The following is a 19,198-nucleotide window of genomic DNA, read 5'->3' as shown; positions in this document are numbered from 1 at the left end:
TTACCTTCCCACCAGAACGGTACCTATTTATCTACTTGCACTTTGATGTGCTTTTGAACTGCTAGGTTGGCAGGAGCAGGGACCGAGCAACGGGAGCTCACCCCATCGCGGGGATTCGAACTGCTGACCTTCTGAACGGCAAGTTCTAGGCTCTGTGGTTTAACCCACAGCGCCACCCGTGTCCCAAACAGATTATATATATAATCAATTTCATCCTCACATCAACCCTGTGAGGTAGGTTACGCTGCAGGGTGGTCTGAACTACAGCATGGATAACCTAAGAAGTCTTAAAAAGTGAGCCATATTTTGCTAGTTTTGCTTTGGTGGGTGATAGCTAATTAAAAAAAGGGAGGGGGACCATTCTTTGTGAAAAGCTACTGCCAAGTTACCAGATTAAAACTGTTATCCTATGCAAATTTTCCAGGAAGTGAGTCTCACTGAACCCAGAACAACTTACTTCCTTGTAAGATCTGAAATCCCGTGCACACTTCCAGCTCACACCTATGAAGCGGATTGTGTAACAAGGCTTAGGTGTATTCTAACTATGTATAGGAAAGGGCTGTATTTGCACACAGGGGCTTTGCACTTACTAGGGAGTAATCCCATTGAACTGCCATTGAGCTTCTCAGTAAAACAGACTTAGGACAAACTGAAAAACCACAATAGGGAAATACCCTATTAGGGCCAACCAGAATGTCACAAAGTTGTGAGCAGTCTTTTGTGTTCTCCAGTACTTTTCCTTCAGCTCATGAGATGGGTCATTAGGCTTAGTCTAATAAAAAGCATTCAGCTTTGAGTTGTTGTTGTTTTAACTGGACCAACATGACTACCTGTACTGTTTGTGTAATTAGAACTCTGCCGCAAAACACCTTAGGAGATGATGATGATAATGATGATAATAATGATGATAATTCATTACTTATACACCGCCCATCTGACTGGGTTGCCCCAGCCACTCTGGGCAGCTTCCAACAGAATATAAAAACATAACGAAACACCAGACATTTAAAACTTTCCATACAGGGTTATGTTCAGATGATCTCATTGCATAAAATAATGCAGTGCACACACCCCACAGCCAGCGCAGTCAGAACCACAGTTTAGACCTTCCTGTGAACATTTAACTACTGGATTTGCATCTAGTCCAGACACTTAGGAAATCTATGATCTCATCTTCATTTTCTGCTCAGCAGGTATATCCTGGAAAGAGAGTTATATGCAACTCAAAGCTTGCATCTGAATTTTAGCAATTCCATAAAGCCTATGACACAAACACACTTTCTTCCCTTGTTTTTGGAGACCTCGCATGGCTGCAAACCTCACCCCCCCCGCCCCACTGGAAATAATAATAGTAATAATTTTATTATTCGTACCCCGCCCATCTGACCGAGTAGCCCAAGCCATTCTGGGTGGCTTCCAACACATAATAATCTGACCCGCCACAATAACTTTAAAATACAGTGGTACCTCGGGTTACATACGCTTCAGGTTACATACGCTTCAGGTTACAGACTCCACTAACCCAGAAATATTACCTCGGGTTAAGAACTTTGCTTCAGGATGAGAACAGAAATCGTGCTCTGGTGGCGCGGCGGCAGCAGGAGGCTCCATTAGCTAAAGTGGTGCTTCAGGTTAAGAACAGTTTCAGGTTAAGAACGGACCTCCGGAACGAATTAAGTACTTAACCTGAGGTACCACTATAAACAACTTTTATCAAATAAAGCAGGGATGCACAACCTGCAGCCCTCCAGATGTTTCTGGACTCTAACTCCCATCAGCCCCAGCCAGCATAGCCAGTGATCAGGGATGATGGGAGATGTAGTCCAATAACATCTGGAGGGTGTCAGGTTGTGTACCCCTGAAATAAAGCAATATTCAATAATCCAGTGCTTTTTTTCTGGGCGGGACAGATGGACACAGGGGTACACATACCCCTAAACATTTTATGAATCTTTGTACTTTTGTCCATGTACTGTATTTATTTCCACTTTGAACTATAAAATGGTGATTTTTCTGGAGTCAAAATTAGAGTACCCCTGAACTTTTTTGTGTGTGAAAAAAAGCACTGCAATAATCCATTAGGATATAATGGTAAACAGTCAGTGCCAGATTTATGTATAAGCTAAACAAGCTATAGGTTAGGGCCCCACAAAAATTTGAAGGAAAAGAAAACTGGATGTACGTTTCCAAAATATAAGATAAAAAACAAATAAAATAAAACCTACATAAAACAGCGACAACTTGTTGTTGACAAAGGACAGCTGGACATATAAAGGGTCCCATTGCTTTCAGTAGCTTAGGGCCTCATCAAACCTAAATCCGGCCCTGTAAACAGTGAATACTTTTTAGCTCCCCATTATTCTGCCCTTGGGAGGAAAGAAAAGGAAGTTGAACTTGATCTCCTCCCTAAAGCCAGCCGCCCTTCAGCGCCGCCTGAACGGGCACATATTTATAAAAGGGGAGTCCAGCCCAACTTGGCCGCCTTTGACAAACTGAAAGTGAAAAGCCTGCCGGAAGGGCTCGGGGATCGCTTGCTTTGGCCTGCCTGCGGCGGCGGCGGCGGCGGCTGAACTGCAGCAATGGAGGAGCTGCCGGAACCGGGCGAAGAGGCCGCCGAGCCGGTCTCGGCTATGGGGGCGGCGGGCGAGCGGATCTCGGTGCACAACTTCTGCGGGCGCCTGTCGGAGCAGCTGGTGCACTTCCACGCCATGCGCCTGCGGGACTCGCTCTTCCTCTGGGTCGGGGAAGAGCCCCAACTCGGCAATCTGGCCGTGGCCATGTGCACCCCGCGCGTGAGTCCCCTCTCTCGGATGCTCTGAACCCCGGTGTTGGTGGAGGGGGGTGGGACGGGGGGTGGGACGGGGAAGATGCGTTGCTTGCAACTTCGCATCTCCCCGTCGCGGATCGGTGGCGCATGCACAAAAGACTTGAGGAATGGAGGTTATCCTCCTCTTTTATTGCCCATTCCGGGTCGCCCAGCCACTGCCACACTGTCCTTTTTCTCTCGGCAGGTCAAGATGAGCAGGGGACAGCAAAGGTTGCAAGGTTTATAGCCGGGGCAATCAGATCCACTCTTTGACTATGGATTCAAACCCCTACAATGTGTTTTATATAATGTGACTTTTTATTTCTATTCTTTGTATATCGCATTGCTATGGCTGATGCAATTAAATATTCGTTCCTTCCTTCGTTCCCCCGTCCCGCCGTCGCACCACTGGCATCCCTCTTTGCAGGCTGGAAACGGAAAGGGAGGCATAGGGCTACCCGATTTGGAGAGGACGTGCGCGGAGAAAAGCTTCCCCGGGCTCAAATCGGGCTTCTTCTCCCTCTCCCCGGAGAAGCACGCAGAGGCTTTGATGATGGTGATGTCCACAACCATCCTATTCTCCTAATAGGATCAGTTAATGGGAGTGTTTTAAGATCCGGAAAGCGCAGCTGCTGACACATTAGACATTTAAAGCAGATGACTCTTCCACGCACCGCAAAGGATCCTGGGAGCTGTAGTTTACCCTTGCAGAGGGACAATTCCTAGCACTGTTAACAAACAAGAGAGCGCAGCACAGTTAACAAACTATAGCGTTCCCAGGATCCTTTGGGGGAAAGGCAGGTGCTGTAAATGCATGGGGTGTTTGCAAATTTATTAAGGTATAAGTTTTCCTGGTTCATGGTCCACTTCATTATACACACATACATATACACAGTGCTTTTTTAAAAAAAAAAATGTTTAGGGGTCCTCTCATTTTCCTACAGTGGTACCTCGGGTTACATACGCTTCAGGTTACAGACCCCGCTAACCCAGAATTAGTGCTTCAGGTTAAGAACTTTGCTTCAGGATGAGAACAGAAATCGTGCAGCAGCGGCAGCGGGAGGCCCCATTGGCTAAAGTGGTGCTTCAGGTTAAGAACAGTTTCAGGTTAAGTACAGACCTCTGGAACGAATTAAGTACTTAACCTGAGGTACCACTGTACTCATATTGAAACACTGTCCCTCAATGAGACCAAACTTAGATTCACAAGATGTTTAAGGGTATGCGTACCCCTGCGTCCCCCCAGAAAAAAGCACTGCACACACACACACACACACACACACACACACACACAGAGTGAGTTGTGGGACCTGCAGGATGTAGGGGAGGTGAGAGTGATATGAAATGCAAAAAGAGCAAGGAGCTTTTGCAACAGCATGGCCCTCTTCCCTTTCTTAGATATGTAATGGCTTGTCCCTTTCACCGTATTTGAAGGCAGATTCATTTCCTGGGTCCAGTCAGACACCCTTAGCTAGTTTGCAGGTGAAGTTTGCTTGAGTGGTTCTTCCGCAAGTTTCTCTTCTGACATTACAGGGTCAATTACAAGCAAGTGCATCTCTCTCTCTCTCTCTCTCTCTCTCTCTCTCTCTCTCTCTCTGGCTAATGTGGGAGCCACAGGCCTTTCTCTGTCCCTCTGGAGCTCTGCTTATTTTGAATTCTGCTTGCTGAGCTTTCCTTAAGTAGGATACGAAGCAAAATACTCCGTAGCCAGGGAGTGAATGAGTCCTTCTCCGGCTAATCTTGAACAGGTTTGTGTGACGGGTGTAGCACAGAAGGGACATAACTCCAGCCCAAAATGGATATTGTGGCACTGCTGTTGGATTCTGGTTAATGATATATAGCAGGTATCTTCAGCCTTTTCAGACACAGGACCCAACTTTAACCTAAACATGCACCTGGGGCCCAGCTTCTTAATCTTTTGCACATATTTGCATGGTGGTAGTGCTCCTGTTATGACACACCTTAGATCAAGCTGCAAGTCACTGGTTGAAGACCAGGGATGTATTATAAGGTAAAGGGACCCCTGACTATTAGGTACAGTTGTGGCCGACTCTGGGGTTGCAGCGCTCATCTCGCTTTATTGACCGAGGGAGCTGGTGTACAGCTTCCAGGTCATGTGGCCAGCATGACTAAGCCGCTTCTGGAGAACCAGAGCAGCACACGGAAACGCCATTTACCTTCCCACCGGAGTGGTACCTATTTATCTACTTGCACTTTGACGTGCTTTTTAACTGCTAGGTTGGCAGGAGCTGGGACTGAGCAACGGGATCTCAACCCACAGCAGTGCTGAGTAAAATGCTTCTGTATACCTCCCTCCAAAACCAGGCTTGGTTTCTCTGCTAGCTGGACCTCAGTAATAGGACAGACTTTTAAAGTTGTCTTGTGCAGCTGTTTAAGAAGCATGGAAACATTTTTCTAGGCCAGGCTCTGATGGCTCTACTTGTGTCTGTGATCTGTTTTAAATTGCCATGACCCAAGTATCTCTTGTGCTCTCTCTCGTATCTTTATGAGATAAGAAGAGAGTAACTTCTGGAGGATGGAGAAAAACTCACCACACCTTTTTGCTTTCTTTCCAGGACTCCATTCCAGCGTCTACCTTACTCTTCGGCGACTCCTCCAACAGCACCTCCAATTCACTAGCCCAAAAATTAGGTACGTAATTGTGTGCACCTTTAAACCTGCCGTGGTCTGGCTGGATGCAGAGGACTGGTGGGAGGCACCAGCTGGGGAACCCCCCAAGGGAAAAAGGCTTAGAGCCTGGAGATTGGTGGTGGGTCAGAGAGAGAAGACTGGGAGCAGGAGGAAGCATTGGAAGCTGAAGAGGTAACAGGGCTTAGTGAACTGGGAGAGTCTGAGGCAGAGAGAAGTCCAGAATCAGAGGCAGAAGCAGGACAGAAGGGAGACCAAGAGGCAAAGATGAGCCTGGCTGGAGTCATGTGTCTCCCCCTCCTGCAGTAACCAGCTCCGCTCTCTCTCTCCCCGCCCCTGGTCCACCAGAACCAGGAGAGGCACAAAGAAGGTGGAGAAGTTACCGTATTTTTCGCCCTATAGGACACACTTTTTCTCCTCCAAAAATGAAGGGGAAATGTGTGTGCGTCCTATGGGGTGAATGCAGGCTTTCGCTGAAGCCTGGAGAGCGAGAGGGGTCGGTGCGCACCGACCCTTCTCGCTCTCCAGGCTTCAGGAAGCTATCCGCAAGCCTGGGGAGCCCGCGGGAGTTCCCGCTGTGCTCCCACGGCTTGCGGAGAGCTGCCTGCATCCCAAAGCCTGGGGCGCGCTGAGCTCAGCGTGCCCCGGGCTTCGGGCAGATATCCGCAAGCCTGGGGAGACCGGCGAGACTTCCCACCGGGCTCCCTAGGCTTGCGGATAGCAACCTGTTCTGGGGGCTGGGGTTGGGGGAATCTTGGGCTTCCCCCGCCCCAGCCCCACGCCTGGGGGAAATTCCCCCCCCTTTATTCCCCCCCCAAAAAAACTAGGTGCGCCCTATGGGCTGGTGCACCCTATGGGGCGAAAAATACAGTAGCTTCATGCAGGCACAGTCTCAGATTGCTTGGGAAGGACCTGGGTAGGAGCTGTGGAAAGGTGGGGGGACCTTTAATCTCTGCCACATAGGGGCAAGCCCTTCCGAGAAGAGTTGCTGTGCTCATTAGGCCTGGCATTCCTGAGCAGACCTTGCATCCTTGAATAAAGAGTTACCTCCATTTACTTAGCGTGATTTATTGCTGGCCTGCCCCTGACACATGAGCAGGGAGCTGCAGGCGTGGAGGTCAAATGTGCCCCTGCCCAGCCTCCCTTGGGACTCTTCCCAGGCATGCACCCTCTGCCTAGGTCTCACCCTTCACCAGCTCTGCTTTTCAACCGCCTTGAGTATATTTGTCTGGCTGGAATGGGTCCTTGGACTCTGGTTGTGCTGCTTGCTTGCCTAGATGGAGGATATAGAGGTGTATGTGTCGAAACGATTTTACTGTCCAAAGCTTAACATTTATATCCATAGCTCCATCCACTTTAGGGATGCGGGTGGCGCTGTGGGTTAAACCACAGAGCCTAGGACTTGCCAATCTGAAGGTCGGTGGTTCAAATCCCCGCGACGGGGTGAGCTCCCGTTGCTCAGTCCCTGCTCCTGCCAGCCTAGCAGTTCGAAAGCACGTCAAAAGTGCAAGTAGATAAATAGGAACCGCTCTGGCGGGAAGGTAAATGGCATTTCTGTGTGATGCTCTGGTTCGCCAGAAGCGGCTTAGACATGCTGGCCACGGCTCGGAAGCTGTATGCCGGCTCCCTTGGCCAATAAAGTGAGATGAGTGCCGCAACCCCAGAGTCAGTCACGACTGGACCTAATGGTCAGGGGTCCCTTTACCTTTACCATCCACTTTTGGCACGGGAATGTGGCCCCCAGAAGGGATTGTGGCCCTCAGGCGAAAAACGGCTCCCTGCTCTTCCTGTTTTACATTTGAAGAGAAATAAGCCTATGGCAGTGTAGGCTCTTTTTAAAACATCATATTCATTCTGAGTTATTCAGATAGTTTGGGGTGTTAGGGGAAGGGAGGGGTAGTACCTCTGGTGGGGGACACGTCATGCTCCTTCTGGGGTAGTTTGCCCACCTTCGGTCCCCATCCTGCACTCAGCTCTCACCCGTGGCTCTGAGAAGCCGTCAGCATGCGACAGTGGACACACCCAGGAAATGGCTTTGACTGGCCAGCTAAACCCGGTGAGAGCAGCTGATGGATCTCAAACCCTTGGCAAGTTAGGGACGTCCCCTGCATGTGAAGACGGGCTCCTGCAAATTGAGTGGATGAGACCAATATTGTGTCCCAACGGTCAAGAAGGCAGTTTCTGCACGTGCTGTAGAGGGAAGCGAGGGGCAGATCCACCTGGGAAGGAGGTGAAGGAAAACTCTTTATGCTAAACCTCTGTTGCCTTGCAAGACATCTTTGGGAGAAGAAAAGGCGAAGGAGTAAACCCTACACAAATCGGGAGTGGAGTCCCTAAGATGGTTGGATGGCGCCTTGCACGCCTCCTTCCGGCAACTCTTGCAGCCAAGCTGGTGCCAAACGTATTGTTCTGCTCTCCTTTGGACCACATCAGTGAGGACAAGAGAGGGGTCTTGTCTCCTGGGCAGCCCAGGACCTCCATATACATGCACCCCAGGGAGGTCACTTTGGTGTTGCTAACACAGCAGTTTGACCTCACCTCTTGAGACAGAAGGATGCCAGCATCAATGCAGGTAGCTTACTTCAGATGCCATTAGGTTATTTTATCTCCTCCTCCCCTTAACCAATTGCTGACCCTCCTGTGGGATTTGAACTGCTCTGGTCCATGGGGTTAGGAAGAGTCGGACATGACTAAACGACTAAACAACAACAACAAAAATGTATTTTTCATTACTGCTGCAACATTAGCTCCTTCATTTTTTTTGCTCAGTCTTTGCATCTGTTTTTCTTTCAGCCAGCAAGACGAAAAAGCAGATTTTTGTCAGCTATAATATTCAAAATACAGACAGCAGCTTCACGCTACTTGTGGAAAACCGAATCAAGGAGGAAATGACAATATTTCCAGACAAGTTTTAGCTTTGCATCATTGTGGCCTGCCTGCATTTTTGTTTCTGTGTTTTTTGTTTGTTTGTTTTTAAAATAATGAATGGGATGACATGCTTTTTTTCTGTCACTGAGTGAACTTTTGTAGACATGCATTTGCTTTTTGTACCAGTCCCAGAAGCTGTAAAGTTTGGCTGAGGGTGCCATCTACTGGATGTGCTGGAAATTACACACATAACGCAATCTTTGTGTTCTTCCCACTATGGCTTCCTTCTCGCTTCTAGTGTATTATGAGGCTAACTTGTTCCAGGACAATACCACTTCAACCATGGGGGACTCAGGAAACCCAGTTATCTTGAGAAAAACAAATCCCTTCCTATCAAAAACCACATGGCAAGGAGAAGGGCTGACTGCCAGTTTCCTCTGTGCAAGGAGGTACTGCATTTTATTGTAGGGAGAACGTTAAATCATGTGAGCCACCCCTGCAGTCTTAAATGGTATGGCCTATAACAGGTTTACTGCTTCATCTGCATTTGTTGCAGTCGAGAAACAGCCCAGTCTTAACAGGGAAGGAGTAAATATATTGAGTTGCATCTGTAAGAGGAAGTACTGCTGGCATGAATCTAGTGGAGTCATTTAGTGCTTCTTGCTGTGATTCTGTTAACAAGTTCCCTATTCTTTGTGGGTTTTGTTTTGTTTTTAAATGAGAGGGCGGTAATCTTGCTTTCCCACAAGAACAACAGGAATAAACTATTGGAGCTACTATGGCATCTGGGTATTAATAAAATGAAGTCCATAGGCACCAGGTCTAGGGGGCCTTGGGTGCCAGAACACCCACAATTTTGGGGAGGGGGTGTGCTTAGCACCTCATATGCCATGCACCTTAGCACCTCATACGCGAGTTCCGGTTTCTTTTTCTTTTTTTAAACCATTTATGTTGATTTTCCAATAAGAAACATCTGATTAATATATCCAATCATAATACTTCAATTAAAATAAAAAATTAAAATTAAAAAGACCAAATTATAATTATTAATTTTTCGGAACGCCCCACGGTCTGGATCTCTGAAGGAAATCTCCAAATCTTAGTCCTGCTTCTCCTCGTTTTTTCCATATTTTCCACATCTCGATTTTAACGCTTCATAATTCTTTGTCCCTGCGAGTTCCGGCTTCTACTGGAAGTCATGTCGGAACCCCAACGCGATCTCCCAGAGGACGTCAGAGGCCCTGCCAGGCCTCTGAATGCAACTTCTGGTAGAAACCGTAAGTCGTTTGGGAGGCCTCACAAGACCTCGGACATAACCTCTGAGAGACCCTGCAAGGCCTTGTTAAGTGATGCTGCGCCGCCACGTAATGCCATGACTTCATGACATGCCACGGGTGCCATTGGGCACCCAGAACCCGGGGTCCAAGTCGGTGCCCCTGACGAAGGTAAATCTGAAGCATGTATTTGGAGAGATGCTTCAAATGCACCTCTAGCCTAATGGCCTGTAGTTGGACTACGACTTCCACCAGCTGCTGCCATCATAGCCAGTGGCCAAGGATGATGGGAACTGTAGTCCCAGGTACAGCTAGAGGTCAGCAGGTTGAGGGGGGAAGGCTGCTTTAAATAAATGGATAATGCAAGAAGTGCATAGCCCAAAGGGGAAGTTCTGTGTGAGCATGGATGCAGGAGAAGAGCTTAATGAGATACTAGTCATGAAGACTAAGGCTCTCCCGGTTTGAAAAGTTTAATAGGTTGCCATTTCGCAGGGATGGCAGTGCCTTATGGCTGTGATAGGAACATGAGAAGTTGCCTTACGACCAATTCAAGCCGTGGGGCCAATCTAGCTCAGTATTGTGTTCAGTGCCTGGCTGTGGGTTCTTAGACTACATCCCTTTCCCAGACATATCCCTGAAATGCTGGAGACTGGATCAGGATTACATGTACTCGGTTAGTGAGCTAGAACACTTAAAACTGATGGGATGGATCCAGTGGAGAGCAGGTCTTACTGTGTGACATGATTTTTTATGTTTTAACACGCTTTTATGGATGCCTGTAAGCTGCCTTGACACTAGACACAGGTATATTTAAATATTTCAGTTAATAATAATAATAATAATAATCAGGTACCTGCCTAAAGGAGCTCTTGAGCAGAGAGGTTGATAGTGTACCACTGGCAAGACAGACGAGTGTGGGGTTTTTTTTCTAATGGGGCAATGTCTTTTATTCCTGTTCGTTTACATACAAAGTTGTTCAGCAGGTACAACAGATGTGACATCATGCAGACATTTAGCTTTTAAGACGGTTCTTCAGCAGTTGACTTTTAAGCTTGTGCTATGAAGCACCACCAAACCACCCGTGATTTATTTTAATAAAAAAAAGAACAACGGTAGAGTAACAACGATTAGTTAGTAGAATTTCATCAAACTGAGGGAAAGGGGGAGGAAATCTCACCCACTACAGACATAAGCACACTACTCCATTCTCAAGAAAATGTTTTCGCACAGTACATTTAAAAATGAGGTTTCGTTAACATTTTTTTTATAAATTAAGTGTGGAAGATCTGCCACGCTTAACTGGTTTCTTTCTGTCCCAGCTACAGATGCAACTTGACATCACATTCAGAATTCATTATAATGGCACTTCTGAGTTTGGTGATTCCCCCTCCCCTTTCATTTGGCTTTCAGAACTGGCAACATAAATGAAATACTTCCAATTAGTAATAATAAAGCAGCCTGTATCTCAAAACATCCCCGTCTCATATAGGGGATGCATCATTATAACTGCATTCTACCCCATCTTTATAGTGTTTTGGTGACAGAAATGGATACAGAAAACCTAAATAAATAAATAAATAAATAAAAACCAGTCCTGATTAATGCTATTAAAATGGGTTTTAAGTAAAATATTTCAGTGCTAAATTTAAAAATGAAAAAGCTAGACAAACTGACCAATCTTGGCTCATAGAAAAATGGGGAAATGACTGAAGTCTAGACAGTGGTACCTTGGTTGTCGAGCTTAATCCGTTTTGGGAGTCTGTTCCTGCACTCAAGTGGAAGCTGTGGAAGCAGTGTTGGACGTTTGGCTTCTAAATAACATTCGAAAACCGGGATACTTCTGGGTTTTCGGCGTTCGGGAGCCAAAATGTACGTGTACTAAGGCGTTTGAGAGCCAAGGTATGACTGTAGTTGATTACTAGTGCTTTCCCTATTAGGATGAACTCAAAGTGAGGTTTCTGTTATCTTCAGACCTGGCAACTACTTGAGGTTTCTTAACTGGGATGACTGGCTGCCTTGGTTCTTGACCTCCACTCTATGGGCTTCTATGAAGAGTACTGAATGTTATGTGTCCCATCTAGAATCACCTGGCAATCAACAACTTTAAGTCATCATCCTGCAGCAACCATGGGTCTTTAGCCAGCCTGTGTGCCAAAGCTGGTCTTTAAGTTGCATTGCTATACGCTGAATCAGTCTTTGGCACAGCCCCATTGACATGTTTAGTATGGCTTGTGGTAGCATAGTGGAAACTGACCTGAGCACAAGATGTCCTCAAGCACTCAGCTCCTTCACCTCAGTCACAGCTAGAAGTCAGTAGAGGTGACTGAAAACCACAACTGCTACAGGCTGAGGCTGCAGTGACTGCTACAGTCTTCCTTTTCCCATGAACTTTTCCCTTGTGTTTACCAGCGGGGGGGGGGGGACATGGCACCAGATATCTGGCCAATGTCAAATTATTACTTTTAATGGAGTCATCACTGACTCTGTGGACTATCTGAGCAAGGAACAAACAGCAAACACTACCAATGAAGGCATGGTTGCATGATCTGGTTCCCTCTCACATATGAGGGTGATCTTTGAACAGCCTTTTTTCTGCTAAGGAAGAACTGACCAGGACCAGCCTGGAGGTAGAAGATTGTTTTTAAGCAGAGATGAAGATGGTGCAACAGAGGATGCTTGCTTGCTTGCTTGATTTATTTATTCCCCACCCTCCCCGGCCAAGGCTTGTGATGTACACAGTTGTTCCTTTTCATCTCTGCTCAAAACAGGTTTGCAGTAAGTGCAAAACTTACTGGTTGCAGGCTGAATTATTATTATTATTATTATTATTATTATTATTATTATTATTATTATTATTAATTGAATTTAGTTACTGCCCTATACCTGGAGGTCTCAGGGCGGTTCACAGAACAATGTGCACACTATGGTCAATGGTGCCCCTACAACCTTCCACAAAACATCACCTGCCTCCCTTGTACACTGTTGGAGAGCCTTAAAAAATGAACTGGAAACCAGTGTTTCCTCAAAGATGGGCTTGTCAGACTTCCAACCCCCTGTCAGTGTGCACATGCTTGTTGCATATAGAAGCCTACACAGTGAGGACTGTGGGCTAGATGCGAAAACAGAAAGCCAACTCAAATGGCTGACAAGCTTTGATACGCAGCTGACAGGCCTGTTTTAAGGACACAAAGGATATGCGAATGAGGAGCTAACAACGTGGCAGTCCAGAACCCCTGGTTCCTAAGGATATGTCAACATCACATTATGGTAATGCTTTAACAACCTGCAACCGGTTTAGGTGGTGAGCTGTGTTCAGCTACATGCTATGGAGATATCGGGGCTTCCAGAAACCTTGGTTGCCTGAGACTTCCAGAACAGAGCACCTGGCAGGGCACAGTGGAGAAGTACTTTTCATAAGTTATACAGGACCGTAGTGCAGCAAATTCAGTAGTGCTCTTTGTTTGGATGGTAAGTTAGTGCTAATCTCGTCTCTTCGTCGAAAGCTGATTTGAATCTGTTAAGCACCGTGAGGCACTGGACGCTATCAAAATAATGTTTAAAGTACCATATTTTTCGCTCTATAAGACGCACCAGACCACAAGACGCACCTAATTTTTGGAGGAGGAAAACAAGAAAAAAAAATATTCTGAATCTCAGAAGCCAGAACAGCAAGAGGGATCGCTGTGCAGTGAAAGCAGCAATCCCTCTTGCTGTTCTGGCTTCTGGGATAACTGCGCAGCTTGCATTTGCTCCATAAGATGCACACATATTTCCCCTTACTTTTTAGGAGGGAAAAATGAGTCTTGTAGAGGAAAAAATACGGTATCTTCAGCAAAAGTACTATTCCGAAGGGAAATGAACATTTGCTTTTGGACCGAGGGAAAACTGTAAAATAAGCTGGAAACAAAATGTGAAGTACTGATTCAAAAAGTGAGATTTCCAACGATATAAATAAAAGGGGAGAAAAATCAAAAGATTAATTTTTATATAATTCTTAAAAAAAAAAAAATCACCAAGTGCTCCCATCACCTTACACAGTCCATTAAATATGTTGAGAAACTCCCTCTCTCTTGCTTTTGCTTGTTTGTAAAGTTAAGGAGCATCACATCAGAACAGGAAAGTAGAAAGCGCAGCAGGCGAAAGAAATGAGCACAACAAAGACTTTAATGGCATTAAAATGCAATGAACTCCACAGGCTGGCATGTGGTCCACATGATTTGTTACACTATTCTAAGACTATATGCACAGAGACGGGGAATTAAAAATCTGTTTTGTACCACAAGGATTGCAAAAGTGCTCTATGTGTTGGCCTGGAACTTTTGCACGTCCATAACCAAATTCTCTCTCTCAAATGCTTTTCAGGGCCCCACTCTAGTTTAAAAACAATGAAAAATTATTATACTTCATAGATTTTACTGAAATGCTAGGATGTTCCTGATAGGTCGCTTGCTAACAAGCATCATATAAAAGGCGTTACACAAATTTGGCACATGAATACTGCACAATTCAAAGAGGCCTTATTTTTTCACTGCGAGGTTGTAATAGTCTCGACATAAAAGAAGAATGGAGAGGAAGAAATGGCCTTTTTGTGGTTGAAGCCAGACAGTTTATTAGAGTGTAAGAAAGAGGGGGCTCGCACTTTTTCAAGTCCCACTCGGGTGAATGCAGTAGTGGCACTTCTGGGGGGAAATTATATACACACATATATATAAACCACTGAACTATTCAGTGCTGTTTTCTTTCCCTCAACGGGGCTTGAGTAAGATTTCCCCGAGTGTCTCATCCTCTGTGTGAAAGTTACCAGCTTTACAACAACGTCATTTTTTTCTTCTCAAGTACATACATTCTTGCCTCTTAGATCAGGCCAATTTTGCCCTCCTAGCAAAAAGACAGCACTGAAACGCTGCACAACTTGCTATGTGACAAGCCGCTTTGTGGGCTTGGTCGCAGGAACGCAAAAGGCAGCCTGACAAGAGGAAGGAAGAAGAAACACAAGCAAGTTAACAGACAATATATAGAGCAAAGAAGGGTCACGGCAGGGAGGAAAGCACACGAGGGGGAAAAGAGTCCCTTTCCTTCACCCACAAATGCAAGGTGTACATCGAACAAAGTGACAGTCAAATGGATGGATCTACACGTCACCACACATCTGGCTGCTGCACTCATTTAAATGGCTGTACCACTGGGCAATCACAAATGCATGGTCTGAGTGGAAGGGGAGGGAAGGGGATAGTTAACTATAAGCAAAGTAGCTGCAACTCCAGAACATCCTTGCACAAAGCTGGCTCTGCAAGGCTCTTGCGCAACAAACACGGCTTGAGCAGCCAACATCTGTTTGTGTTAAGAACATTTAAATCGTTGCTAGCTTTTGGTGGAAGAGGGAGGAAGAGGGCTGTTGGTGGGTTCCTCTTTCTTTTTTTGCTTCGTTGACATCCGGATCCTAAACCCATTTTAAGCAGGAGCAACCTCTGCTGAATTTCAGTGTCTAAATACATTTAGGATCAGGGGACGTCTGTTTTCAGCCAAGTGAACCATATGGGGCCAATGCATTTGTTCATTTGGGGGGGGGGAGGGGAGGAGAAATCCTACAAGAGCACTTGGGATTTTTATTTTGGTGCACTTCAAGTGTCCATTTCCCATAAGCTTTCACGTTGGAAAATGGCAGCCAGCTGATAATATGCAAACCTATTCTTGGAAAAACACTATTACAAATCTCATAAGGAAGCCACTCTGGTCTCCATTAAACCTCCAAAGAGCCTGTTTGGTTTATTATTCCCCATCTCCTCTTCCACTAATCTGAAGCATTAATTTATCATATCATTTCATTTACAGCTTATCGCTCATATTAGTCCGTTAAAATCAGTCTTTGGGGGGCAGGGAAGACTCGCAGCTAAGCCAGTCTTGGGATAGACAGAACTTTCCAGTCTAGCCACTTCTGGACCAAGCATGTTCAAGTCTTAAACCCTTCTGGCCATCTTTTTCCCTTCCCAAATTGGAAATATTCTCATAGAAAAAGCACTACCTTATAGTCCCTAGAACCTTTGTTAGGTCAGAACTACTTTAGGTAAAGCCTTGTTTACCACTGAGTACCAAATTTTGAAATTTCTTATTGTTATTATTAATAAACACTCGTAAGAATTCCTTATAAAGAGACACGTTCCTCTTTTAAATCCACATGCCTGATCTCCATTGGAAAAACCGTAGTTTGCTTGTGCAGTGGTTTCTTTTAGGCTTGAAACTGCAACTTTTCAAGTTTAGAAAACAGCTTTTTAAAAAACAGACTACAGCTCCCTAACCAAACTCTATTTCTGCTGCCTAGAACGGAGTTGGAATTTTAAGTGAGAGCTTTGTATGCACACTTATACAGTAGGTAAACTGCAAGACGGGGGGTGGTAGGGAGGACTGGATTATCTGGAGAGACAAAGGAAATTGGTTGAACCTAAAACGTCAGTAGTCAAAGCATTCTTTGTCGCAGCAAGGAGATGCTTCATTCCTCCAACGAAAGCACAAAGAGACAATAAAAAGCAAAAGGAATCCCATGATTTCTATCTTGGAATGTCTGCTCTTACGGAGAACAACGCGGCTTCATGTCTGTGGTCAACAAAGGAGAAAAGGGAATAAAGTGCTTCATGGCGGGGAAAATCATTAAAATAAATAGAAACATTTCATGGCAGGAAGAAAAGAAAAGTTCCGACAGGCAGTTTTGTCTCCAGCCAGTTGCTTTGAGGATGCATTCCCCTCCCATTACTAGTTCCAAAGCAATTTGCACCCCAGTCAAAAGATTCCTACGAGAAGTGGCTTTAGCAGCAGAGTCCCATTCCCCCATTTATCTGTCCCTTGAATTTGACTGGTCTGTAAACCTCTTGTGGAAAGCACTGCCACACCAAAAGTGCCTTCTCCTCCAGCCGGCCAGCTACATCGCCTTCATCCCGTTGGCCGTGACACTCTCGGTCACTCCATCGTTCACGGCGGCCGAATCATGGAGGCCAGAGTAATCCTTCAGTTCGGAGTTTGTCAGAAGCAGAGGCTGTTCCCCCTTCTTGTGCGGCAGGAGGGGCTGGCGGGTGTAATGTTCGCCGTCTGGAATGTTCTCCGGCAGGTTCTGGTTTTTGCTCTCGGGCAGGAGGAGGATACAGATGATGCAGATGAGGGTGCAGCAGGCAAAGATCACATGGTGCAGGAAGTAGCCTTTCTGGTTGTGGAGCTCCATGATGGGCGCCGTGAGCATGCCAAAGCCTGCGCTGGCCTGAACGAGGCCAAGCCCACCACCCCTGTGGAAATGAGCATGCAGATATATATATATATTTGGGTAACAAAAATCAGTTTGGTTACAGATTTACCAGTTAGCATCATAAACGGATCAGAATTGTATGTGCACTTGCCCGTACGGCGGAGTCGCCTTCGAAACAATTCGCTTCACTTATGCACCAACTTCTTTTTAATAAGGAAACCCAAAGCAGTTTGCAACAATTAAAACATTGCAATAAAAACACCAACAGCAACAGTTCTACATGTTTCATAATGTATACTTCTGAAAGGTCTTTAAATGCACCTCAAAAAGCAGAAAGGTCTGACTTTACTTTGCTAGCAAGTTCCACAGGAATGGGTCCCTGGCTGTGTGCCTTCTGCTGCTCCAGACTCCAGAATCACGCTCTCTCTCCTGGAGCATCGTAAAGTAGTTCCTTCCTCCATCCTTTCAATAGAGAAAGGGCAATCCCACTGGCAACTTAATCAAGCTTAAACTTTGTCAAGAAATGGCAATTCGTAGCCCCAAATGATTCAGACATCTGAAGGCAGCCCTGTTTAGGGAAGCTTTTAATGTTTAATAGATTGTTGTATTTTAATATTCTATTGGAAGCCACCCAGAGCGGCTGGGGAAACCCAGCCAGATGGGTGGGGTATAAATTAATAATAATTATTATTATTAAAGTTTCCTCTTGGAATAAGGAGGCTCCCCAGCAATCCAACCTTAACATTCTTCGCCTTCAATTTCTAATATACAGTATTTTTCGTCCCATAGGACGCTCCGTCCCATAGGACGCACCTAGTTTTTTGGGGGGGAAATAAAGGAAATTTTTTCCCCTTTATTTCCCCCCCAAAAAGCAGGTCAGAGAAACCGAACCAGGTCGAGGAACAGCGGGATGGCGGCGCTGCGCCTCCCTGCTGTCCCCCGAGCTTGTGGGGCTGGCCGATGTCTGCCCAGTGCGAGGGGCGCTCTGATTCAGGGCGCCCCGCCCGCTGGGCGGCAGGCTGCTATCCGTAGCGTGGGGAGCCCTGCGGGGAACTCCTGCAGGGCTCCCCACGCTGCGGATGTGTTCCTGAAGCGCCGGGCGCTCTGCTTTCAGGGCGCCCGACGCTCCGGGAAGCAGGCTGCTATCCGCAGCCTGGACATCCCTGCGGGGAACTCCTGCAGGGCTCCCCACCCTGCGGATGTGTTCCCGAAGCGCCGGGCACTCTGCTTTCAGGGCGCCCGACGCTCCGGGAAGCAGGCTGCTATCCACAGCCTAGACAGCCCTGCAGGACCTCCCACAGGGCTGCCTAGGCTGTGTCCCCGAAGTGCCGGGCGCCCTGAAAGCAGAGCGCCCGACGCTCCGGGAAGCATGCTGCTATCTGCAGCCTAGACAGCCCTGCGGGACCTCCCGCAGGGCTGCCTAGGCTGTGGATGTCTTCCTGAAGCCTGGATAGTGAGAGGGGTCGGTGCGCACCGACCCCACTCGCTCTCCAAGCTTCAGCGAAAGCCTGCATTCGCCCCGTAGGACGCACCCAGATTTCCCCTTCATTTTTGGAGGGGGAAAAGTGCGTCCTATAGGGCGAAAAATACGGTAATTATTACTGTGAATGTATTTTGCACATCTTTAGCGGGGGGCAGGGGGAGCACATGATGGAACATAGCTCAGATTTTGGACTAAGCAGCTAGTCTCCTCCTCCTTCTAGGCAGGGCTGTCTTAAGCATATTAGGCGCCGGGGTGCAAAGATCCGTCTGGTGGCCCCCCAGGTTGCCCAGTCCCAGGTGCGCAGGAGGGCAGAGCCGACCAGCCGCCTCAGCATCTTGCTGGCTCGGTTGCCCCTGAACTCACAGCGCTGAGCTGCCCGCAGCAGAAGAGCCTGCTGCGGCGCTCCAACTGACGGACGGGCTTTCCCCCCGCACTCAACTCTTGGGCCCAGGACCCTCAGCCTGGCACCCCTGAGAGCCCGGTGCCCGGGTGCCCCGCACCCCTAGCACCTATGGGTAAGACGGCCCTGCTCCTAGGGGTGGCAAGGGCTATAAAAAAGGCACCTAAGAATGAAAATGGGTTAGACTTCAATTGGTACTCCTCAAAGTTATCTGCACTTTTGAAGGAAAAAACTAAGAGTTCTGCCAGAGTTAATTTCATGTCAATTATACCCCTTCATCTTACTCAGATTTTACCTGGCCATTTCAATGGCCCCAGATATTTACTACCCTTCACACCCAGTTGGGGGAAAAAATCCAGAAGGATCAATTTTTATGCCCTTGAAAATCCAAATTCTGCATGCTTTGAGTAAAAATTACCCCACACAACCCAACCCTGGCCATTTAAAAAATAAGCAGAGACAATGAAGTCTTATAATTGTGAAACTA

General features: G+C 46.8%; 2 protein-coding genes across 4 annotated transcripts in view; one reads left to right on the top strand and one right to left on the bottom strand.

The window, feature by feature from the left end:
• The first annotated feature begins 2,536 nt into the window (after positions 1–2,536).
• On the top strand, positions 2,537–9,099 carry PSMG4 (proteasome assembly chaperone 4). Its single transcript, XM_053397018.1, has 3 exons — positions 2,537–2,792; positions 5,383–5,458; positions 8,249–9,099. Exons 1-3 carry the CDS (start codon positions 2,580–2,582, stop codon positions 8,368–8,370), a joined length of 411 nt encoding a protein of 136 aa, XP_053252993.1. The 5' UTR covers positions 2,537–2,579; the 3' UTR covers positions 8,371–9,099.
• Positions 9,100–13,743: 4,644 nt separating this feature from the next.
• SLC22A23 (solute carrier family 22 member 23) overlaps positions 13,744–19,198 on the bottom strand; it is a 93,319-nt gene continuing 87,864 nt past the window's right edge. For all 3 annotated transcript variants that reach the window (XM_053397009.1, XM_053397010.1, XM_053397011.1), the window contains one exon: positions 13,744–16,868. In XM_053397009.1, coding sequence (XP_053252984.1) covers positions 16,511–16,868 — 358 coding nt within the window. In that variant the 3' untranslated portion in view covers positions 13,744–16,510. The remainder of the gene's footprint in view (positions 16,869–19,198) is intronic.

This window comes from Podarcis raffonei, chromosome 7 (assembly GCF_027172205.1).
Source record: "Podarcis raffonei isolate rPodRaf1 chromosome 7, rPodRaf1.pri, whole genome shotgun sequence".
NCBI lineage: Eukaryota > Metazoa > Chordata > Lepidosauria > Squamata > Lacertidae > Podarcis > Podarcis raffonei.
This window is presented reverse-complemented; position numbering and strand designations above follow the sequence as displayed.

Excerpts from the sequence above, each read along its gene's own strand:
- PSMG4 (XM_053397018.1), top strand. The coding sequence starts at position 2,580 with ATGGAGGAGCTGCCGGAACCGGGCGAAGAGGCCGCCGAGCCGGTCTCG. Across the intron at positions 2,793-5,382 it reads TGGCCATGTGCACCCCGCGC|GACTCCATTCCAGCGTCTAC; the intron begins GTGAGTCCCCTC and ends CTTTCTTTCCAG. Across the intron at positions 5,459-8,248 it reads TTCACTAGCCCAAAAATTAG|CCAGCAAGACGAAAAAGCAG; the intron begins GTACGTAATTGT and ends TTTTTCTTTCAG.